At 42.4% G+C, this 23,162-nt stretch overlaps 2 protein-coding genes and 1 long non-coding RNA gene across 3 annotated transcripts; 1 reads left to right on the forward strand and 2 right to left on the reverse strand.

The window, feature by feature from the left end:
• Positions 1–2,097: 2,097 nt before the first annotated feature.
• Positions 2,098–9,371, reverse strand: LOC105902485 (bile salt-activated lipase-like). The gene is made up of 11 exons (XM_031577174.2): positions 9,309–9,371; positions 8,898–9,048; positions 7,187–7,306; positions 6,475–6,675; positions 5,663–5,793; positions 5,413–5,520; positions 5,056–5,170; positions 4,644–4,830; positions 4,277–4,480; positions 2,693–2,890; positions 2,098–2,472 (listed from the first exon to the last, which is right to left on the reverse strand). Exons 1-11 carry the CDS (start codon positions 9,369–9,371, stop codon positions 2,292–2,294), a joined length of 1,659 nt encoding a protein of 552 aa, XP_031433034.1. The 3' UTR covers positions 2,098–2,291.
• Positions 9,372–14,483: 5,112 nt separating this feature from the next.
• Positions 14,484–17,976, forward strand: LOC122133340. The gene is made up of 3 exons (XR_006152698.1): positions 14,484–14,539; positions 16,172–16,337; positions 17,635–17,976. It is a non-coding gene; the product is annotated as an uncharacterized LOC122133340 (long non-coding RNA).
• On the reverse strand, positions 15,722–21,362 carry LOC105902484 (bile salt-activated lipase-like). The gene is made up of 11 exons (XM_042709344.1): positions 21,300–21,362; positions 20,897–21,047; positions 19,537–19,656; positions 19,025–19,225; positions 18,618–18,748; positions 18,354–18,461; positions 17,997–18,111; positions 17,532–17,718; positions 17,191–17,394; positions 16,162–16,359; positions 15,722–15,944 (listed from the first exon to the last, which is right to left on the reverse strand). The coding sequence occupies exons 1-11, from the start codon at positions 21,360–21,362 to the stop codon at positions 15,767–15,769; spliced, it is 1,656 nt and encodes a 551-aa protein (XP_042565278.1). The 3' UTR covers positions 15,722–15,766.
• Between the last annotated feature and the right edge of the window lie 1,800 nt (positions 21,363–23,162).

Here is a 23,162-nt window from a genome sequence, read left to right on the forward strand (position 1 = left end):
TTTTTCCAATACCGGTGCTAAACCGATACTTTTAAAACGATACCGGTGCCTGAACTGGTACTTTAATTTTTTTTTAAGCACAAATCGACGATTGACCACATTAAAGAAAGGCTTTTTTTATTCCCAAGGCAATTTTTTTTCTTCAAATTGAACAATATATTAACTGTTTAAAGTATATTATAAATAAAAAAACATACAAAACACTTGGCTTCAAACTACAGCTTCAAACTTTTTGACTTCAAACTATGAACATTATATTAACTGTAAACAACAGTTTATAGTATACTTAAATAAATATAAATAAATACAAAAAACAGCTTCAAACTTCTTTTGCAAAATAAGAGCATATTTGCCTTTGGAGTCAAAAATGTATTATTTTGTTTGCATTTATTTCATGAAATTTCACCATTTTATGAGTTGTTTACCTATCTTTTCTATCTTGTTTATATTTAATCTTGTTACTTGAACACACTGAGTACGAGAAAATGTGTACTGCCCCTTTAAGAGACTACCGTAGGTTAGCTGTCATCTCCGTTTATTTTTCAGTCTTCGGTTGCTGATCTGCCTTTGACTCTTGCCTTGTCTCCCCTCTTTTCACGCAATTGTTTTGTTGCATTTGCTGCACGTCGCGATGTTTGAATCTTTTTGTGCGAAATACAGCCACACTTTTGACCGTTTACCTTTCGGTATTTTCTCTGTTAAAAGGGTGATGGCTAGTTCTGTTTGTGCTTGCTCTGTGAAATGCTGCCTGCTCTTCACCGTCATAAGACTGTTGCTATGAAAACACCAATGAGCGTGAGTGACACAGGACAAAGTTTACATTGGGAGCTGGGGCAGTTTTACATGTGCCCCACGGAATCTGCCTAGCGACCGTGTTCAATTGGCGCAGGCACCGAAATGAAGCACCGAAATCTGCGTTGCATTTCGGTCCGGGTAGGTACCGGTTGTATTGGAACCGGTTCCATATTGGTACCGGTTCTTGGTACCCAACCCTAATAATAAGACCACATCGGCTATGTAATCGCTGACAACCGGGACAATTTCATAGTGGTTGGTGTAAACCGGGACATTTTAGCGTCCCGACAGGTTTTTGTCGGGACTCGGGACACGCAACTCAAAATCGGGACTGTCCCGGTCAAATCGGGACTGTCCCGGTCAAACCGGGACGTCTGGTCACCCTACCTAAACTGCTAATCTGAAAATAAAAAGAGAAGAAAAGGAGGAGTGGAAACGTAGCTTCTGCCTGGAACTCAGTTATTCAGCAGCAATTTGAGTGGAATCCAGTTAACTTAAATCTCCATGTAGAAAATTCAGTCCCTTTTTCAAGTTGGGGAAAAGTGCAACAAATCTAAAACTCCGGCAACTTGACAATTATTAATGACCTTATATGAATCATGTACTTGTGTAAGCAGGAACATGGCTTTTCTGTGTTTCTGCGTGTGTGTAACTTAGAATATTAGTTGCCACTTAGTCTGCATTTGTACAAGAGCATGTTTAGACCAGAAGTGATAAGCTTCTTCCGACCTTGTGCAAAACTGACATCCTTGCAATATAGGGAGCCTCGGACGTCAGAGATCCAACACTGGGTTATCCCTGCTGAACGCTAAACTTCTGTCTATATAAACCTTGTGCGATGTGTTTATCAAGGCTTCACTTTCAGCCTTGTGCTGGGAGTGAGCCTGATTGCAATTGTTGTTCTTGTTTGTCTAATAAATATACTAGCTCCGGAGTCCTGAGGTAACTAGGGTGAATTTTCACCTAACAGGGGTCCAGGCTCTGGGCTCTGTAAAGCACCTTGAGACAGTTATATTGTTATGGCGCTGTATACATAAAATTGAATTGAATGACAGTGCTGGCCTGCACTGACTTGTGCTGGAAGTATAGCTGTTTCCATACACTGGATGGCAGTATGTGTCACAGGGACATTTTTAATTGAAAATCAAGAGAAAGTATCGGTCTATATTTCTGATAAGCCTCATAGAGCACATTGTGGGTTTGGTGAGACTGTCCTACCAGGTTAAGAACATCTAATGGTAAATGGGTGAATGGCCAGTCAACATTTTACGCTCAAGAATATTTTGGAGTCTTGTATAGGAGGCATAAAAAAACAACTACCGGTAAAAGCTATACGTGTTTTTATTGCATCAATCTGTTTCATTGTCTTCAATAGCATGGTGAACAGTGAGCTGTTGTGCTTTTGAGCTGAAACTCCATTGTGTAATTATCAGAGTTCAGGGTGTCTAGACCATAGAAGTGACACACTGTCATGGACTATGTAACTTTAGGCTGGTCTACTGAGAGTTGGTGGGCAAGCTGGCGTAAGTGTTGGTCCAGTAGTTGACAAAGCGCAGCCTCATCTTCTGCTTGACAGAGTTTCTTCCCATCTCGTGGTTGATATCCACATACTTGTGGGTCTCATTGTTAAATGCAGGCCAGGTGACAGGAACGTCAGACTCACCTTGGTTAGGGTCTCTGTTGATGAGGGAGTAGAGAGGGAAAACATTTAACGGAATTGTTTTTATATTTCTCGTTATCTTGATTCTTAATTTAGATTTAAAATATGTACATAATTCAGTAAAAAAAAACATTTGTCTTTGCCCATTACCGCCTCATTCTATGATCACAGTTTGAATGTAAATTACATATAGGGGCATTTATTGATCTGACTAAATAAATAAGCTCTCTGCTTTACCCTGTCTTAGCAAAGTTGGTCCAGTAGGCAATCATGTATCTAGAGACATCACGGTACTTGGGCCAGTATCCCAGAGGGGTGGCGAAGGGCTTGCCAAAGACAAACTGCAAGTCATCAGCGTGGTCAGCCCCCATCCAGCTGGGGTACCCGGGCATTCTAGAGGCCTGAGAGAACAGGTAGGAGTAGGTACGACCGGTCCTGAGGAGAGTGAGAGAGAGATGGAGAGACCAGAATTTTAGTTACATCGTTAGTAAGCGTTGTGAAATTAGCCGAAATTCAACAGCCAAGATAGCATACTCTATTCTTCCAGTGTTTCCTTGAAATCCCCTCCCCGTTTGTTTGCAGACTGCTAAGATCTATTGTTAAAAAGGGCTGTCTCACCAGTTGCCTCCAGCTGTGTACCCCCGCTGTGCAGGCCACTCACGGGACCTGGGGTCCAGGCAGAGGTCAGCCTATCAGTTGATCCCAGGAGTCCGTGGGGCTCGTGCACAGTGGAAATTCACTGGCCAGATGGTCACCCCATGCTGGGTTTCCAAAGCAGGTCTGAACATGCCCTCTGGCCTATATAAGCTTGGGCTACCACTGGCCAGTTGTGGGTCAGAAGAAGCTGGAGAAAGTCATCATCAAGGAGTTCGGTGGACTGTTCAACATCATTATCAGAGACATTCACTTTCATCATTGCCGTGCGTCGATAAGATTGTGAGTGTTCTGTTGTCATATGTGTGTTTAGTAGCAAGTCTGTTTCATGTCAGTGTAGATCATATATGTACGTTATTTGTGTAGGAAGCATTCACTGTCAGATCTCATTCATGCTACTTTAAAGATTTACCGTTGGTAACGGAGATACTGGAATGTACACCGTTATGCGGCACGGTATTAAAGGGACATATCCGCATTTATAGCCGTAATATTCATCATGTAGGCTATACTATATTCATTCTTGTTGTTTATATACTTGTTAATATTTGTATATATTTGTTATTCATATCATTCATAGAAACCACGGATTCTATCAGTCAGTTCACTGTCATTCACGGATTCAAGTGTGGATATGAGTCCTTTACACGGATAATCATATTCACAGTCCATTATCATTCAATTCAAGGCTTGAGTGTGTGTTTTCAATAAACATCAGTGTTTCCATCATCATTGGGACTTGACATCCGTTCTTGTTCTAACCGGACAGACCTGTGGCGATTGTCACCTATTTCAAGTACACCAGCAATACAGTCCTTTTGGGTTTCATTCCATCAATATCACCCTATTTTATATCTATACACAACATGATTGACAGGAAGGTCTCTGTCTCTTGGTTATTTGTTTGAACAAACTATATATGTATTGCTTCCAGAAGTGAGGAGAATTTTGCAGAATATTATGAAAAGTTCTTGGAATTAAAATCAGTCCTGCTGCCTTTAAAGGTTCAGTGTGTAGTTTTTAGTGGCATCGATTAGTAGAAATGGAATACAGTTTCCATAATTATGTTTACCTGTACCTACAAATTGTGTTTTTGTTAGCTTAGAATGAGCTCTTAGTGCTTTGACTGTTTCACCCATGAACTGAGTCTCCATCAGGGAGCCTTACGTGGCAACGCTGTTGTGCTGGTAGAGAGCGGCCTGGGTGGGCACCAGAAAGATGTAGTCGGTCTCCACCTCCACAACGCCCCTCTTTATTTCCTCCTTGGTAGGCTTGTTCCCCCAAGTGTGGGAGTACTCTCCAAAGGCCAGTTCAGCAGCTTGTGGTCCCTTCTCTTTGGTGAAAGCAGCCATGAGGGTCTTTAAATCCTCACTAACATGAAAGAAGGGGCGAGAATGAGATGCTGAAGCAAAAGAATAATTATAGGTTGTCAGGTCTGAGATAACAGCAGTGAGTTTAGTGAACAATCTGCATGGGTATGTTTCATGAGTATACACAAGGTAAAACATAGTGTTAAGAGTAGTCAGCCACTTACAGGGGTGTATGCTGAATAGGCTGGTTGAGGGAGGGCACATCTATACCAGCGAAGAGGTGGCCATCCATATCGTTGGCACCGGCAATGTAGTCCATCTCTGCTGCGTTTCCAAACAGGTTGCTAGGCTCGTCAGGCAGGAAGTCGCCATCGATGACAGGAGAGAGAACCAGGTTGTTGACAACTGGAGCTGAGGAAGAGAAATCCAATCAGAAGGTAGCAGCAACGAAGAAAGGAAACAGGACTCCCCCACCACACACACAAATGATACACCTTTGTTATTCACGATCAGTTACTGTCAGTCACTGCACAACGTCTGTACTACAAAATCTCTGGGTTTAAATCACACAAAAAATACCTAAACCAAAACTGAAGGTTTAAATCATTAAAAAAGGGACCCACATTCCTAACTCACCATCTGCAGACCCATGCATATTAAAAGATCCAGCAAGAGTCAGAGCAACAGGATCAGTCATCTTCAGACAAGTCGCCATCTTGTCATCAGTTGGACAGCCCACCTTTGCGGCAACCTGTGAAGGATCGGTCCCATTAAAATAGTGGCAAAGAGAGGAATGACTGAATGTCTCCTGTCAACAGTCTGGTACCACTAGAACAACATATGTCGCACGAACACTCAAACTTGGGAATCAGACCAATTCCTCTTTGCAACTATGTATTATGTAGGCCTCAAGCCTCACTATGGCCCAAACTACAGGTATGAGTGTGTTAATGCATGTAAGAGAAGGCGTCTGACTGAAGGTAACATGTTTACCAGCTCAGCAACTTCTCTGGGGTTCCTGTTGACGGCCCAGGGGCAGAGGGCCACACCACTCTGGGAGATGCCTCTGCGGATGAGCCCCTTGTTCTTGGGAGAGATGAGCTGTGGAGAACCAAGAGGGGGGTAGCACTATAAATGTGTGCTGTAACTGGGTATGGCCAGTGGTAGCTCCTTACAGAACACCACAGTGCTACTTTGAGAGAGAGAGAGAGAAGGAACAAGAGAGGGAAGGACACATTTCTACCTGGAAGTTGACACTGGCGCCTCCAGCAGATTGTCCGAAGACGGTGATGTTGTCGGGATCTCCACCAAAAGCGCGGATGTTCCTGTGCACCCAGGCAATACCAGCATGCTGATCCCACAAGCCGTAGTTACCTGTAAGCGATATTGATCACTCCTTTTACTTCAGGTCAGTATGAATTCCACTTCAGATGTATTCGTCTAAATATAATTGTCTTCTTTTTAGTTTAATCCAGTTCCTGGTTCCTAAACTTTTCATGGCAGGCCCCCCTTTGACAATGAAAAGTGCCCACTAAGTGATCAGTCCATACAATATTTATGTGAGACGCATGTTTGTTCTATTAATAACTAGGCTATCTATCCTTTCTAACATATAGGCTTAACAGTACGTCCTGGCCATATTATATAAGTACAAGGTAGGCTATAAACTCATCACCTAATAGGTTAGTTATAGACAACTATGCTGTAAGAGCAATTGCATACCAAATTTGACCTGTAGTTGTTTCTAGTTCTGTTTTTTTTTCAACCCTCAACTTACGCCCCCTTGCTGAAATTCCAGCCCCACAGTTTGGGAACCACTTAATTCGAATTCAGATACATTTCAGTTCAAGTTCACTCGGTTCAATTTTATACCATTCAATTCAGCTCAGTACCTACAGTGAGTGACTACAGATTCTCTTGGCTCTTAAAGAGCTCGCCCTGAACTACAGTGAGTGACTACAGATTATCTTGGCTCCTAAAGAGCTTGCCCTGAACTACAGTGAGTGACTACATATTCTCTTGGCTCCTAAAGAGCTTGCCCTGATGCCTGTTTACCAGGGAGGCCGTCGTCTCCAGTGCTGAGGAAGCCCAGAGTGCCGACACGATAGCTCAGTGTCACAACAATAACCCTGCCTCTGTTGGCGATCTCCTCCCCATCGTACAGGTAGTTGTTCAGGAAGTTAGCCCCGCTGGAACCACCGACAAGGAAGGCACCCCCATAGATCCAGACCATGACAGGGAGGTTGGTGGAAACCTCTGCAGGAGATGAGATGTTGGTTGGTATTTTACATAAGAATATATTATACATTGACAAGACCTGTTGGAAATATCTGATATGTACTATATCGTTATTGTATGTATTGTATGATATTGAATAACACAAAATGCTGCCTGCACATTCCAGGACAATGAGTGGTGCTTTGTATTCATGTCATAAGTACGAACCATATTGTTGGAAGTAAAGAAAATAAAGATTGTCGCAACGTGCGGTTTAATTTTTTTTTATGGTATCAGGGATGTATTATTGCACGGGCCTACCAGGCCCAGACACAGGGGCCCAAGTAATTTCTGAATGTATTTTCTTGTTATTGTGTTGTTAGCCTTGAGTGTTCAGATGGCTGTGCTTATTTGTGCCTATATGCGCTGTGTGTGTGTGTGTAAGGGGGGGGGGGGGTCTTTTACACGTCAAGGCCCAGGGGCCCATCACGTCATGGTGTGTTGTAGTGAACTGTAGTCTTTCCATGAGGTTGAGGATGGAGTAAGCTACCTTTGCGTCCCTGAGGTACCCAGACATTGAGGTAGAGACAGTCCTCAGCACCGCGGGTGTCTGTCATGAGGAGGTTGGGCTGCAGGCATCTCTTACTGAAGTCTTTGGCTTTCAGAACACCTGCGGACAGGAGAAGAAATAGGAGTAATGCAGCTGCACATTTATGTCTGTGAGTAATAATGCTACTGCGGTTTTACGATATTGTCCAAAGTTGTGTCATTTATATAGTCGTATGCAAATAAGTATAGCCCGCATTCTCCCATGCGCTTAAGTAAAAAAGAAGAGAAAAGCTGCTACCCACTTTTCTACCCTTGATGCGCTTCGGGCGCAGCAACCCCATTTCTTATTTAAACATCATTTACACGTTTTCTGCCCTTGATTTACGCACTTTTCAGCTACTCCATTCCGAGGGCTGCCGAAAGTCAAGCCCCACTACAAGGCGAAACAGCATACTGCGTTTGAAGTCGGCAGTAGGACTTATTCTAACACTATTATACATGTACACACAACGTTGCAAAATCAAAATGCTTGTCAAATTTTAATTTTAAAATACTGAAATAATGTTTTTCCCAATACAGTGTAACACAAGGTAATATTCTGCATTACATTACAAAAGGCTATATTGTTAAACAGAAAAAACCCGGTTCTATCACATGATCCTGCAAACAAGTAATTGGTTGAATTACAGTAAAACTCAGCAATATCGATTAAAGACGGAAAAGAGTTTGCCAAGTGTAAAGGAGATGGCCGAGTAATCCGTCATCGTTTGGATCTTACCGATGAGCAGTGCATACAGCGATTTCAACCTGACCGTGAAGCCATGCTCAACTACACTTGTGCAGACGCCTGGATGAAAAACTTCCAAAACACAGTAATCATCCACAATCTCTGCCCATCCTCGTCCAAGTAGTGTTCTGTCTCTGCATCTGGTTCGTTTCAGAGGGTGACCGATATGATGCACATATCTTCATCGGAGGAAAGATGTTACTTCATTATTGAGTGTTTAAAAATAGGCGACGCAACATGATCTCAAGGTGGGATATTTATGTCTGTTTACCATGGATTTTAATGACGTTAAGGCTAAGGTTAAGGTTAATGCGAAAGTCCATGCTCTACATTTCTTCATCACGCCTTTTTCATGAGCCTGCCTTCATGCTGAAGTTAAGCGCTGTGGGTGTAATCGAAGTGCATAGAGGAGAATATCCTTAACTGAAATGTGCATAACTAGAGGCGCGCAAAAAAAGACTTAACCGCAAATAGGATAAAACAGACCCTACGCAGCATTAAAATGGTGGTGCTTGCCTTATGTGCACATTGCCTTTTAAATAAAATGTCAATACCTTTCAAAGCCATACATTAATTTTATTGCTGCTTTGGAAGCTATTTATGTCTGTGTCTCACTTAAAAATAATCACCAATGAGACCACTTAATGAGAACCCTCATAAACATAACCATATCATAAACATACCAATGCAAATCCTGTTTACTGCCTCAAGCCTTCCTGATAGATTATGTCCACTTTCATCAATGTGTCGTGGTACCAACAACAGTAACTGTCACTGCACATTGACTGTAATGATGACTAATGACAGTCTCATCAAAAGTACTGTTACCACACTGACCATGCAGTTTCACTAAATCATGCTTCGCTTAAGTGAAACAACACTTATCAGATGGGTTGAAACAACACTTATCAGATGGGTTACCCACCATCCCAGCCAGGGTGGGGTTTGGGCTTCTCAAAGCGACCAGGGGGAGCAGCGAAGGGGATTCCTTTGAAGACGTCCATGTAGCGGAAGAGTCCGGAAACACCATAGTTGTCTCCCGAGACCATACCGCCTTCAGTCAACACAGTTCCCAACTGCAAACAAAAACACAACAAAGTCAACCAGATCCTTAAGATCTAGATGTAAATCAACTGAAAGGAAATGGAAACATTAATGTTACACTCATTACAATAGTAACTCTAAGGTTTCTAATGACTTTGTAATATCTACAAAAATAGTTATATAGTGTACATAACATGGTATTCTTTAATGGCATCATTTGTATACATGATCTTCTGTTCAATTGTTTAAAAAAATGTATTAACCAAAGTCAACCAAAGTCAATAGAGCTCACAGAAGCTGCAGAGGCAGAGCCCAGACAAAGGGCTACGGCCAACACAAGTCCCAGCATGGCCATGGTGAACTATTAGCAACACCTATAGGGACGAGGGGCTTTTTCTCAGGCCATTTATACCCCTGAGCGCCCCTCTCCCTATAGCCAGCATTGCATAATCACACGCTAACTTTTATCTACCATGTGAATTTGTACCTCTCTCTCTCGTGGAGGGGTAAAAAAACACACTACATGTGGAGGGGTTACCTGTGGTCAAGTGTTGCCAAGTGAATGGGCCCTTTTCCAATGGAGATTTGCATTAAAATAATCCTCAATTGAGCAATAATTTCATAGCTAAGAAATTCACAGATTTTCTAATTTAACATTCTGAACCTCATATTCATTACCAGAAGGTTTAGTCCAGTGCTTATTAGTTGCTTTTTGTCTTTCAGCAAGGGCATGGAGACTGGGGTGACTTGGGACACTGAAACAAGTAGGAGTCCTTCATTTATCCGCCATGATATATTTTTCGATTCGATTTAGATTTTGAAGGACTTCTACTCTCCTTACCCTTGTAACAGCAATCCTATGAGCACAGTGTATACCCTCTAAACTGGTCTTGTATGTATCATGTATACCACCGGATGTCTGTATATATATTATGTACATCTACCAAATGCATGCTGTGTACAACACTTGTTGTTTCCCTTTCCCTTCTGCCACACAACCCCCCCCCCCCCCCTTCTCCACCCGGCCGACCTCAAGCAGATGGGTCCCCCCTTATGTGCCGTGGTTCTGCTTAAGGTTCCTTCCTGACTAACAGGGAGTTTTTCCTTGCCTCTGCTGCCATTGTGCTTGCACTAAGGGGGTCCAGGCTCTGGGCTCTGTAAAGCGCCTTGAGACAATTGTATTGTTATGGCGCTATATACGTACATAAAAATGAATTGAATTTAATTGATTTCCTGTATCTTTTATTACACTTTCAAAGGCTGCGGTCGGATGGTCCGTCCTATTGTCCAATGTATGTTCTAACCCGATCCTGGTTGGAACAGCTGTCAGTGACTGTATTGTTGGTTAATATGTGACTGTGTCCTTGAAAAACTCACAGGTAGTGCTGGTACACAATCATCACATCTCTGATAGGAGCCTTGGTTTCCTCTAGAAAAAGGGGCCTCCTCTACATTTGCTGGCCAGTGTTTATTTAACCCCCACTGTCTACATATTCAACATTGTCACATGACAGAATTCTTAATAAAATGTTGCACAAGTTGGACCTGAGACTGTTCCTGTACTCCACTGAACCACTAAGGCAGGGGTTCTCAAAGTGTAGGGCGGGGGGTCTGTGTGAGAACAATACAATCAAATCAAATACATTTTTAACTGATTAAGTATTTAAGTAAAGTGAAATAATTTTCAATTGAAAATGAAAACTATAGAAACAAGAAAAGCTATGCAGCAGCTGATAAGCATCTGTTTTTTTTTAACTCAAAACAGGTAATAGGTTATATGAGGACGTTCTGCCATTTTAAGTTTGGCAACCACTGCACTAAGGACTGATCAATGATATGAAAGTTAACCGTGGAGTAAGAAAAAACAAAAACGTGTTTACAGACAACACCACTTAATATGGCAAAAACTCTGAAATTAGATTCTCAGAATGAATCGGACTGTGGCCGCTGTGACAGATATTCCATAGTGGAAAAAGAAAGAAATGGGGTCAAAAAGGCTATCTGGTGCGCTGGTCAAGACAAGTTTCCAGAAGGAGAGATAAAAACTTAGCTGCCATGGAACTGTTTGCCATAGACAGCGGTGGCCTTAGCGGATCCGTACTGCCGGATGGTCTGCTTTATCATGGCAGACATGATATCACGGAACTTTTCGCCCGTGCAGGGCACACACCAGCCATCCCACTCATCATTCCCAACTCCTTACCAGAGTTGAACAGTAAACTCATGACCCCTGATTTAACTAAACTCATTGGGTTCAGCTCTTCCAGGAAGGTAGAACGAACAAGAAACGTACATTTTATGCAACTATAGATCCACAAAAGTGTTGTTCTTACTGCTCCCCTTCCAGGTTACAGAGTTGGTATACACATTTGCCTATATGGTGGCAGCATCCCCTCATGAAACCTGCATGTAGACTCCTGAAAATGGAAGCACAGAGTATTATCATAAGTGATGGACCATTATACCAAGAGGTCGACTATCACACAAAGACTCATCAGGGCTTACGATGTTCTACTGTAGACATCTGGGCCATCATTACAAAATGGAGGAAAAGCCCACTGGGTCATCTTTAGAAAGACAGATTCTTAATGGCCTGTCAATCATGCCAAGCCTCAGGCAAAGCGAGAAACAGTTACCCTATAATACTCTATTTATATCCAGATGCCAGGAGGAGCAGCCAGAAGATATTGATTTTTTTCACTCTCATAAACAGACAATTACTACTATAAGCCTGTATTGGGTGAGAGAGGGACAGGAGTTGAGGTTGAACCCTTGTTCTAAGCCCAGACAGAAGGGAGGCTGAGCTGAGCTGACTGTGACAGAGGGACTGCAGCACCACACATGTTGGGGGCCTGGCTCATTCACACGCTCACCATGTAATGTGTGAGAGAGAGAGAGAGAGAGAGAGAGAGAGAGAGAGAGAGAGAGGGAGAGAGAGAGGGGGAGGGTTTTGAAGACTGGTACATCATGAAGTCAGTTAATAGTATGACAACTGTCATGCCAAAGGCCAACAAATAACTACAACAAATAACAACAAATAAATTATTACACAAGATTTTAATATCACTCTGTCTCTTTCTTTCAAACACAAACACACACACTCACACACACACCTTTAGGATCTCTTCTTCGGCCCTTCTCTCAGTGGGATGGATGCTGACTTTCTTCCAGTTTACCTTGGCTGCCTCCAGAGGTCCGGATGGCACCTCCTGGTCCTCAAAGATAATAAAGATGGCATTTTGTGGGCGCCATTCCCGTCTTAGGCCAATTAGGTAATTGCTGGAGGCCAAAAAATCAAAAAGAAGAGTCAGGAAAACCTCCCAAGATTGTGTTGAAATATTTAAACTACCACGACTCCACAGTGGAAGAAACAGCAGTTTAACACTAATGCATAAGATTATCCACACAGTGAGAACTGCTCTGGGCCCTGTAAAACGCCTGCTATACAAAATAAAATTGGATTGAGTTGAATTTGTTGAACTGGACAGAGGGAAGTGGATGTGCTTGTGTGACATGAGGGGGGAACCCTATTTGTTTTGGGAATGATGGGATGGGATGAGATGGGAATTGGGACATCTGACAGCCGAAGCGTCCCACCAGAAGTGACTCAGACGAGGCTTCTGGGGTCACCAATGATCGCCAAAACAATACAAACTTCGATACGGAGCTCTGTCTGGAAGTGCTTGACGTTCTCGACACAAACTTCGATGCCTCTGTGTCAACAAAACGGTAACACCACTACCCACTTATATGGCCAAATTTATGTGAATAATAATGATAACGTGAAAAGTAGTGTCAAAAAGTTAGAAACTATGCAGGGTCAATGGCATCCTCACCCCCCCTCCTCCTACAGCAGGGGTACTCAATAGGCGGACCGCGGTCCGGATCCGGACCCAGACGCAATCAAATTTGGACCGAAGCCAAAATCAACATTCTAATTAAATCATGATCCAAGCGAGTTTTCATTGGTGCGAGTTTTCATTGGTGCATGATTTCGCGCTGTATATTTTTTTCCTACTCAATGTGGTTTCTATCTTCCGTGTCCAATTCAGAGGTCCAATCAGGAGCTGTAATAACAACATCACTATGACAACTCATTCACTCAATGTTGGCTGCGAGCTCTGTGGGTCACGCAGGTTGTGTGTGTCAATGGCAACAACGCGGGCAGATAGATTTGTGAACGGTATCTTTTTCTCAGCAAACGAAAATCATGGCGTGCTTTAAACCCGACAAAAAAAGAAAAGTTGATTCCAAAAATCGCTAATTTAAGACAGAGTGGACTGACAAGTATGTATTTGTGCTGCCTGTGGGGAGTGTCATGACTTGGGATTTCTGTTTGCGCCGCTGGGGTCATTGGCGACCTCTGGTGGCCTAAAGACATTATTTCGGACTTATTGAATTGTTTGCCTCTGTCTTTGTCCCACACCTGTTTTTCATTGTGTAATGATTGTTCAATTAACTTTGTTTGACCAGGGTATAAATACCTGGTAGTGTGCTAGACACGTCATCGCAACGTTTGTTTAGACGTAATGTTCCTTGTTACCCTCTCGTAACTTTCTCTGCTTGCTAACGTGGTTCTCGGCCGCTGTTTTCGCTGCTTCTTTAAGCGGTGGTCTATGGATACTTGTTTTTTGATTTCTTCGCCTGGGTGAGCAAGAGCTATAATTTCATAGCCTCCTTAGTTAAGCCTTTTTCATATTGACTGTTCTTCTGTGCTTTGGACTTACTACTTTGTTTGGATTATTACCTTTTTGGATTTTACGCTTTCGTTTGGATTACTACCTTTTTGAGTTCTTCTGTGCTTTTGGATCTACCTCTTGTGTTCGAGTTTTTTGCTGTTTCAAGACCCGTTTGCATTTTGTGAAACTCCGTTTTTGCGGGGAGAAAATAAAACAAACTTTTGACCATAATCTCTGCATCTAGGTCCTCAATAGCCCACTGGGTAAATCGTGGGTTACTAATCCAGCGACACGGGTTCGCTTCCCGACTCCGGTGTCCTGACAGGGAGCACAAAACCGATGTGTTTTATCTGCAAGGAGACGGTTGCCCTTGTCAAAAGTTGTAACGTGAAACGTCACTATGAAACAAAGCATGCACACTTAGAACAAAAACACCCGCAGAACTCTGAGGTAAGGGGCAGAAAAATAAACCATCTGCAATCATACCAAGCAACGTGCAGTGTAATAGACAGATCAGCCACACAACAAGAGCGTGCATACCTCATATGAATATGGTGAAAAACAAATACAGGAGCACACTCACTAATGAAGACTTACATCAGTGCCTCTGCCTGGCCTTCACACCTTTTGTGCCCAAGTTTAAACCACAAAAAAGTGTCACCTTTCACACAAATAAGGCCACATCATCTTTTGTGCATAGTTCGAACGCTTTTGTTGGAGTTATGTTTTTGGATTTTGACCGTCACTGTTCCGGACCCTGGACTGAATGGAAATTTGGCGAGTGGACCTTTTGCGTTTCTAATTGAGTACCCCTGTCCTACAGAGACCAATGGCCTCTTACATGGTAGGCATTTATCGCACTCCAGTGGTGTTTTGGTGTATTGCAGCTGGCTCCAAAAGGTAAGTACATTACATCCTAGTGTATGGTGAACCAGGAGCCTGGACGTGCTAACAGATTCAGAGATTCATTCTCTTCATCTCTCCAAGATGTTTAGAAATACCTTAAAGCGTGGTGTATTTGCAAGGGTGGAATGACAGGGCTGCTACTTTAAAAACTGCTTTTAACAAGTAATGCTTTAGTGAACACAGCAGAAGCCCCATATCCTTACAGGATATCCACTCAATCCTACTGCCCCCTGACACTTACAGAAACAGGAACCCTTTGTGCTTGAAAATGACTACTGTGTTCATGTTAAAACCAGTATTTACCTGTGCCTGTCCCTGTGACTAATTCATTGTTCAGTTTTGAGGTTGAATGAAACGAGATTAATTACAAATATTGTGTATGTCCTCATCTAAATTCCATCTGGGTTAAACAGCTCTGAGATCTGCCCTAATAAGCTGCAGTGCCAGTTTAATAAGTGATCCAAGTCCTCCAAAACTCAGCTTGGCAAATGGTATTCAAAATTAAAGTCCTGCTTTTTCCAGCAACTGTGCCAATCAATACTATGGGACTGGTACGGCAACTCACAGATGGAAGTCGGCATATAGCATAAGATATAGCTAGAGTAGGAACACTACTATGATCGTACAATGCTACCGTAGTCAAAGAGAACAGCACGATAGAGTTAAGGCGTGGTCATGTGAGAACAGTGGGTGAACCTATGTGAAGACATCATGATGTGCAATGTCACATTCAAACTGTAAAGCAGACTCCAGCAGACTCTCCTACTGAGAATGCAGAACCATTCACAATCTCTGACACTGTAAGACTGAAATGTGTACAATACAAAGGCAAGCTAAAAAATTGGTCAAGCAGAGAACCCCATTTTGATGCATAATCAATACGTTTTGACCATGTTGAGACTTGAATGGCTGACTACAGAACCCAGGGGGTCACAGGGACATTATTTATGGAAAATCAAGAGGAAGTATCGGTCTATATTTCTGATACGCCTCGTAGAGCACATTGTGGGTTTGGTTGAACTGAATTTATTATGGCTGTCTGTCCAACCAGGTTTAGATCATCTAATGGTAAATGAATATTTTGGAGTCTTGTGCAAAGGCATAAAAGCACAACTACCGGTAAAAGTTAAAAGTGTTTTTATTGCATCAATCTGTTTCATTGTCTTCAGTAGATGGTGGGCAAGCTGGCGTAAGTGTTGGTCCAGTAGTTGACAAAGCGCAGCCTCATCTTCTGCTTGACAGAGTTTCTGCCCATCCTGTGGTTGATATCCACATACTGGTGGGTCTCTTGGTTAAATGCAGGCCAGGTGACAGGAACCTTAGACTCACCTTTGTTAGGGTCTCTGTTGATGAGGGAGTAGAGAGGGAAAACATTTAATGGAATTTATTAATATTTCTCGTTATCTTGATTCTTAATTTAGATTTAAAATATGTACATAATTCAGTTAAAAAAAATGTGTCTTTGCCTATTACCGCCTCATTCTATGATCACAGTTTGAATGTAAATTACATATAGGGGCATTTATTGATCTGACTAAATAAATAATCTCTCTGCTTTACCCTGTCTTAGCAAAGTTGGTCCAGTAGGCGATCATGTATCCAGAGACATCACGGTGCTTGGGCCAGTATCCCAGAGGGGTGGCGAAGGGCTTGCCAAAGACAAACTGCAAGTCCTCAGCGTGGTCAGCCCCCATCCAGCTGGGGAACCCGGGATTTCTAGAGGCCTGAGAGAACAGGTAGGAGTAGGTACGGCCGGTCCTGAGGAGAGAAAGAGAGGGAGGGAGAGAGGGGAGAATATAATGTGCTGGAACAGTGATACTTCCTGTTCCTCTTATGTTTGTAACTCTGTTAAATAGACACTGCCTGTAAGAGAATATATCTGATTCTCAGACTGCTGTGTGTTTCTGATCCTTCTGCAGAAGTATATGAACGTATTACTAATATCTAATTATAAGACTGATCTCGCATTAGACTGGTTATTATCAGATTTCCACAACCATATGCATTTCTTCCAGATGTGAGGAGAATTTCATAGAATATTATGTTAAGTTTAAAATCACTCATGCTGTCTTTAAAGGTTCAGTGTGTAGTTTTTAGTGGCATCGTTTAGTAGAAATGAAATATAGTATTCATAATTATGTTGTCATTGGTGTATAATTACCTGTACCTACGAATCGTGTTTTTTTGTTAGCTTAGAATGAGCTCTTAGTGCCTACATAGGGAGTGGATCCTCTTCCACAGAGTCCGCCATGTTTCTAGATTAGTCCAGAACAGACAAACCGAAAAACTAGCTTGAGGTGGGGCTTTTCGTGTTTTATGGCATTTGGCGGCCACCTTAGGTACTCGCACATGCTTGTAAAGGGAAGGGTATTCAACTGGTTGCAATTCAGCAACCTCACTTCTAGATGCCACTAAAAACTACACACTGTACCTTTAACCTGTCAGGTTATGCATGCCTAAGATATTCTTCCCATAGCAAGACAAAGTGGTCATGTTTAAGCGTGTCTGTGTGCCTTGCAAGTGAAACCCTTTGATGCCTGGGCTTTAACTGTTTCACCCATGAACTGAGTCTCCATCAGGGAGCCTTACGTGGCAACACTGTTGTGCTGGTAGAGAGCGGCCTGGGTGGGCACCAGAAAGATGTAGTCGGTCTCCACCTCCACAACGGCCCTCTTTATTTCCTCCTTGGTAGGCTTCTTCCCCCAAGTGTGGGAGTACTCTCCATAGGCCAGTTCAGCAGCTTGTGGTCCCTTCTCTTTGGTGAGAGCAGCCACAAGGGTCTTTAAATCCTCACTAACATGAAAGAGGGGGCGAGAATGAGATGCCAGGTCTGAGCTAACAGCAGTGAGTTTAGTTTAACAATCTTCATGGGTATGTTTCATGAGTATACACAAGGTTAAACAGAGTGTTAAGAGTAGGCAGCCACTTACAGGGGTGTAGAATGAAGAGGCTGGTTGAGGGAGGGCACATCCAGACCAGCGAAGAGGTGGCCATCCATGTCGTTGGCACCAATAATGTAATCTATCTCTGCAGCGTTTACAAACAGGTTGGCGGGCTCGTCAGGCAGGAAGTCGCCATCGATGACAGGAGAGAGAACCAGTTTTTGGACAACGGGAGCTGAGGAAGAGACATCCAATCAGAAGGTAGCAGCAACGAAAAAAGGAAAAAGCCCCCCCCAACACACACACAAATTATACACCCTTTGTAATTTACGGTCAGTTACTGTCAGTCACTGCACAATGTCTGCACTGAAAATTCCCCTTAAACGGAACACTTAGTTCTCACTGTGTGGATAATCGTATTCATTAGTGTTGAATGACTAAAAACCTAAACCAAAACTGTAGGTTTAAATCACACAAAAATAACCCAATGAAAGACCCACAGTCCCAACTTACCAGCTGCCGACGCATGCATGTTCAAAGATCCAGCAAGAGTCAGAGTTCTAGCATCAGTCATCTTCAGACAAGCCGCCATCTTGTCATCAGTTGGACAGTGCACCCTTGTGGCAACCTGTGAAGGATCGTTCCCATTAAAATAGTGGCAAAAAGAAGAATGACTGAATGTCTCCTGTCAAAGGTGTGGTAACACTAGAACAACATATGTCGCATGAACATTATAACTTGGGAATCAGACCAATTCCTCTTTGCAACTATGTATTATGTAGGCCTCAAGCCTCACTATGGCCCAAACTACAGGTATGAGTATGTTAATGCATGTAAGAGATGGCGTCTGACTGAAGGTAACATGTTTACCAGCTCAGCAAATTCTCTGGGGTTCCTGTTGACGGCCCAGGGGCAGAGGGCCACACCACTCTGGGAGATGCCTCTGCGGATGAGCCCCTTGTTCTTGGGAGAGATGAGCTGTGGAGAACAAAGAGGGGGGTAGCATTATATATGTGTGCTGTAACTGGGTATGGCCAGTGGTAGCTCCTTACAGAACACCACAGTGATACTTTGAGAGAGAGAGAGATGAAGGGAGAGAGAGAAGGAACAAGAGAGGAAAGGAAAAAATTCTACCTGGAAGTTGACACTGGCGCCTCCAGCAGATTCTCCGAAGACGGTGATGTTGTCAGCATCTCCACCAAAAGCACGGATGTTCCTGTGCACCCAGGCAATACCAGCATGCTGATCCCACAAGCCGTAGTTACCTGTAAGCGATATTGATCACTCCTTTTACTTCAGGTCAGTATGAATTCCACTTCAGATGTATAATATACATATATATCAGTTAAATTATATACCATTCAATTAATCGTCATACCTACAGTGAGTGACTACATATTATCTTGGCTCCTAAAGAGCTTGCCATGAACTACAGTGAGTGACTACAGATTATCTTGGCTCCTAAAGAGCTTGCTCCGATCTACAGTAAGTGACTACAGATTCTCTTGGCTCCTAAAGAGCTTGCACTGATGCCTGTTTACCAGGGATGCCATCGTCTCCAGTGCTGAGGAAGCCAAGAGTGCCGACACGGTAGCTCAGTGTCACAACAATGACGTTGCCTCTGTTGGCGATCTCCTCCCCATTGTACAGGTGGTTGTCCAGGAAGTTAGCCCCGTTGGAAGCACCGACAAGGAAACCACCCCCATAGATCCAGACCATGACGGGGAGGTTGTAAGAAACCTCTGCAGGAGATGAGATGTTGGTTGGTATTTTACATAAGAATACATTTTACATTGACAAGACCTGTTGGAAATATCTGATATGTACTATATCGTTATTGTATGTATTATACACCCTGGCCCTGCGTGTGGTGCGTGTTCAATGGCTACATGTATTCAATCCGGAATGTGAATACCCAGGATGCTAAAGCCATAACCTTGATTTTGCCAGTAGTAAAGCTTATATGTTAAGTGGTAGCCTATGTGTTGGCTTCTTTGGTGTGTGTTGTATTGAAAATGAGTCTTTCCATGAGGTTGAGCATGGAGTAAGCTACCTTTGCGTCCCTGAGGTACCCAGACGTTGAGGTAGAGACAGTCCTCATCACCGCGGGTTTCTGTCTGGACGAGGTTGACCTGCAGGCATCTCTTCCTGTAGTCTTTGGCTTTCAGAATACCTGCGGACAAGAGAAGAAATAGGAGTAATAAAGCTGCACATCTATGTCTGTGAGTAATAATGCTAAGGTGGCTTTAGGATATTGTCCAAAGTTGTGTCATTTATAGTTGTATGCCAATAAGTATAGGACCCATGTGCTTAAGTAAATAAGAAAAAGAAAATAACACTGCTGTCCGAGGGCTGCAGTAAGTCAAGCGCCATCACAAGGCGAAACACCATATTGCATTTGAGGTCGGCAGTAGGCCTTTTTCTAACATTATTATACATGTACAAACAACGTTGAGAAATCAAAATGCTTGTCAAATTTATTTTAAAACTAATGAGATAACGTTACGTTTTTTTCCATTACAGTGTAACACAAGGTACAGTGTAACACAATGCTTGTCAAATTTAGTTTTAAACTACTGAAATAATGTTACGGTTTTTTCCATTACAATGTAACACAAGGTAACATTCTTCATCACATTACAATAGACATGACTACATTGTTGAACAAACAAAAAAATAAGTTTTATCACATTGATCTTGCAAATAAACCCGGTAAATAATTAGTTGAATTACAGTAAAGCTCATCAATATCGATTAAAGACGCAAAAGAGTTTGCCAAGTGTAAAGGAGATGTATATAATGAATCTTACCGATGCGCAGTGCATACAGCGATTTCAACTTGACCGTGAAGCCATACTCAACTATACTTGTGCAGATGTCTGGATGAATAACTTTCAACTCTGCCCTTGTTTTCATTTACAAAATCAGAGTCTGGTGTCTGTTTTCCATGGCTAAGGTTAATGCGAAAGTCCATGTTCTACATTTTCACATCACGCCTTTTTCATGAGCCTGCCTTCATGCTGAAGTTAAGCGCTGTGGGTGTAATCGAAGTGCATAGGGGAGAATATCCTTAACTGAAATGTGCATTACTGGAGGCGCGCAAAAAATTACTTAACCGCGAATAGGAGCACACAGCCTCTAATCAGCAACTTTAAAATAGTTGTTCTTGCCTTATGTGGACATTGCCTTTTTAATAAAATGTCATTATCTTTCAGACCTCTGCATTAACTTGTTTTGATGATTTGTGTTTGTGTCTCATATAAAAATAATCACCAATGACACCACTTTATAAGAACCCTCATAACCAGAACCAACATAACCATATCATAAACATGGCAATGCAAATCCTGTTTACTGCCATAAGCCTTCCTGATGGATTATATCCACTTTCATCAATGTGCCGTGGTACCCACCATCCCAGCCAGGGTGGGGTTTGGGCTTCTCGAAGCGACCAGGGGGAGCAGCGAAGGGGATTCCTTTGAAGACGTCCATGTAGCGGAAGAGTCCGGAAACACCATAGTTGTCTCCCGAGACCATACCGCCCTCAGTCAACACAGCTCCCAACTTCAAAGAAAAACACAACAAAGCAAATCAGATCCTGAAGATTTATATGTAAATCAACAAAAAAGAAATGGAACAGGTGAAACATTAATGTTACCCTTGTAACAATATTAACTCTAAAGTTTCTAATGACTTTGTAATGTCTAGAACACAATTATACAGTGAACACAACATGCCATACATTGTATACATGATCATCTGTTTAATGGTTAAAACATTTATTAACCAAAGTCAACCAAAGTCAATAAGGCTCACAGAAGCTGCAGAGGCAGAGCCCAGACAAAGGGCCGCGACCAACATAAGTCCCAGCATGGCCATGGTGAACTATCAGCAACACCTATAGGACCAAGGGGCTTTTTCTCAGGCCATTTATACCCCTGAGATCCCCTCTCCCTATCGCAGTGTGTTTTAGCCAGCGTTGCATAATCACACGCTAACCTTTAACTAACACGTGAATCTGTACCTCTCTCTCTCGGAGGGTTAAAAAAAACACACTACATGTGGACGGGTTGTCTGTGGTCAAGTGTTGCCAAGTGGATGGGCCCTTTTCCAATGGAGATTTGCATTAAAATAATCCTCAATTGAGCAATAATTTCATAGCTATAGGTTTTGTAATTTAATATTTTGAACTCCAGATTCATTACCAGAAGGTTTAGTCCAGTAAATATTAGTTGCTTTTTGTGTTTAAGCAAGGGCATGGAGATTGGGGGTGACAAAAAAGGACCTTGGGACACTGAATCAAGTAGGTGTCTATCCGCCAAGATGTATTTTTCATTTTTCAATTTGATTTATTTTGCCATCAAAACTGTCCCAATTCACCTCACAGACAATATACTCACTGACATCTGAATCAGCATGACCTCTAAATTCAAACCTCACTAAAACATATGAGCACCTCTAGAGAACCATTCCCATCTCATTCTCACGGCCATCAGACAGCTGGTACTCTTCATCCCCTTCCTCATCCTCATCATCCTCATCATAGTGTCCTTTGCTGCTACTACTTTGATTGGTGCCTCTTTTTTGAGTACAGTCCAGCTACAGATAAAAAAACAACAAAGAAGTTGACTGAGTGTGGTCATGGCCATGTTGTGGAACTAACATGACTAATAGAATGGCAGAGGCTCAATGTGTGTATGACTATGTGAATGTCATCATCAACAGAAAGGACTGTTGTGCAAACTCCCTCTTTTCCTGTGTGAATGCCTTCGATTTCGATTCTATTTCGATTTCCTGTGTCTTTTATTACACTTTCAAGGGCTGCGGTCGGATGTTCCGTCCGTGTATTCTAACCTGATCCTGGTTGGAACAGCTGTCAGTGACTGTGTTGTTGGTTAATGTGTGACTGTGGTCCTTGAAAAACTCACAGGTAGTGCTGATACACAATCATCACATCTGAGATAGGAGCCTTGGTTTCCTCTAGAAAAAGGGGCTCGCCTCTACATTTGCTGACCATTGTTTATTTAACCCCCACTGTCTACATATTCAACATTGTTACATGACAGAATTCTTAATAAAATGTTGCACAAGTAGGACATGAAACTGGTCCTTTACTCCTCAAAGTGTAGGCTGGGCACCTCAGAACCCTAAAGGCCACCTACTGGTCAAATTAAGTATGGCAGTAATCTTAGAGTATAGTAGCCTGTGACTGACCTATTTGGAGTTTATAACACATGTTGGACATGAAACTGTTCCTGTACTCCACTGAACCACTAAAACAGTGGTTCTCAAAGATCTTCTCAGTGATCTTACAGCATAGTTGCCTGTGACTGACCTATTTGGCGATGAGTTTACAGCCCACTTTGTACTTGGACCTTCCATTTAGCCTATATATTAGAATGGGTAGCTAGCCTAATTATTAATACAACAGACATGTGCCTCACATGAACCAATCCAAAGAATGGAACGATACACAGTCAATCATAAAACCAGATTTGATCAGGCCAAATTTAATCGATTTTAAACAGAACTCTGGGCAATAAAATTAGATTAATAAAAGTTTAACTAATCAACTATTAAGGAAAGTGAAATCATATTAAATTGAAAATGAAAACAGGTAATATGTTATATGTAAAAGGCCCCCTCCCCTTCACGCAGATTTGAGTTTGTGAAAAGGAG

The sequence above is a fragment of the Clupea harengus genome, chromosome 12 (genome assembly GCF_900700415.2).
Source record: "Clupea harengus chromosome 12, Ch_v2.0.2, whole genome shotgun sequence".
Lineage (NCBI taxonomy): Eukaryota > Metazoa > Chordata > Actinopteri > Clupeiformes > Clupeidae > Clupea > Clupea harengus.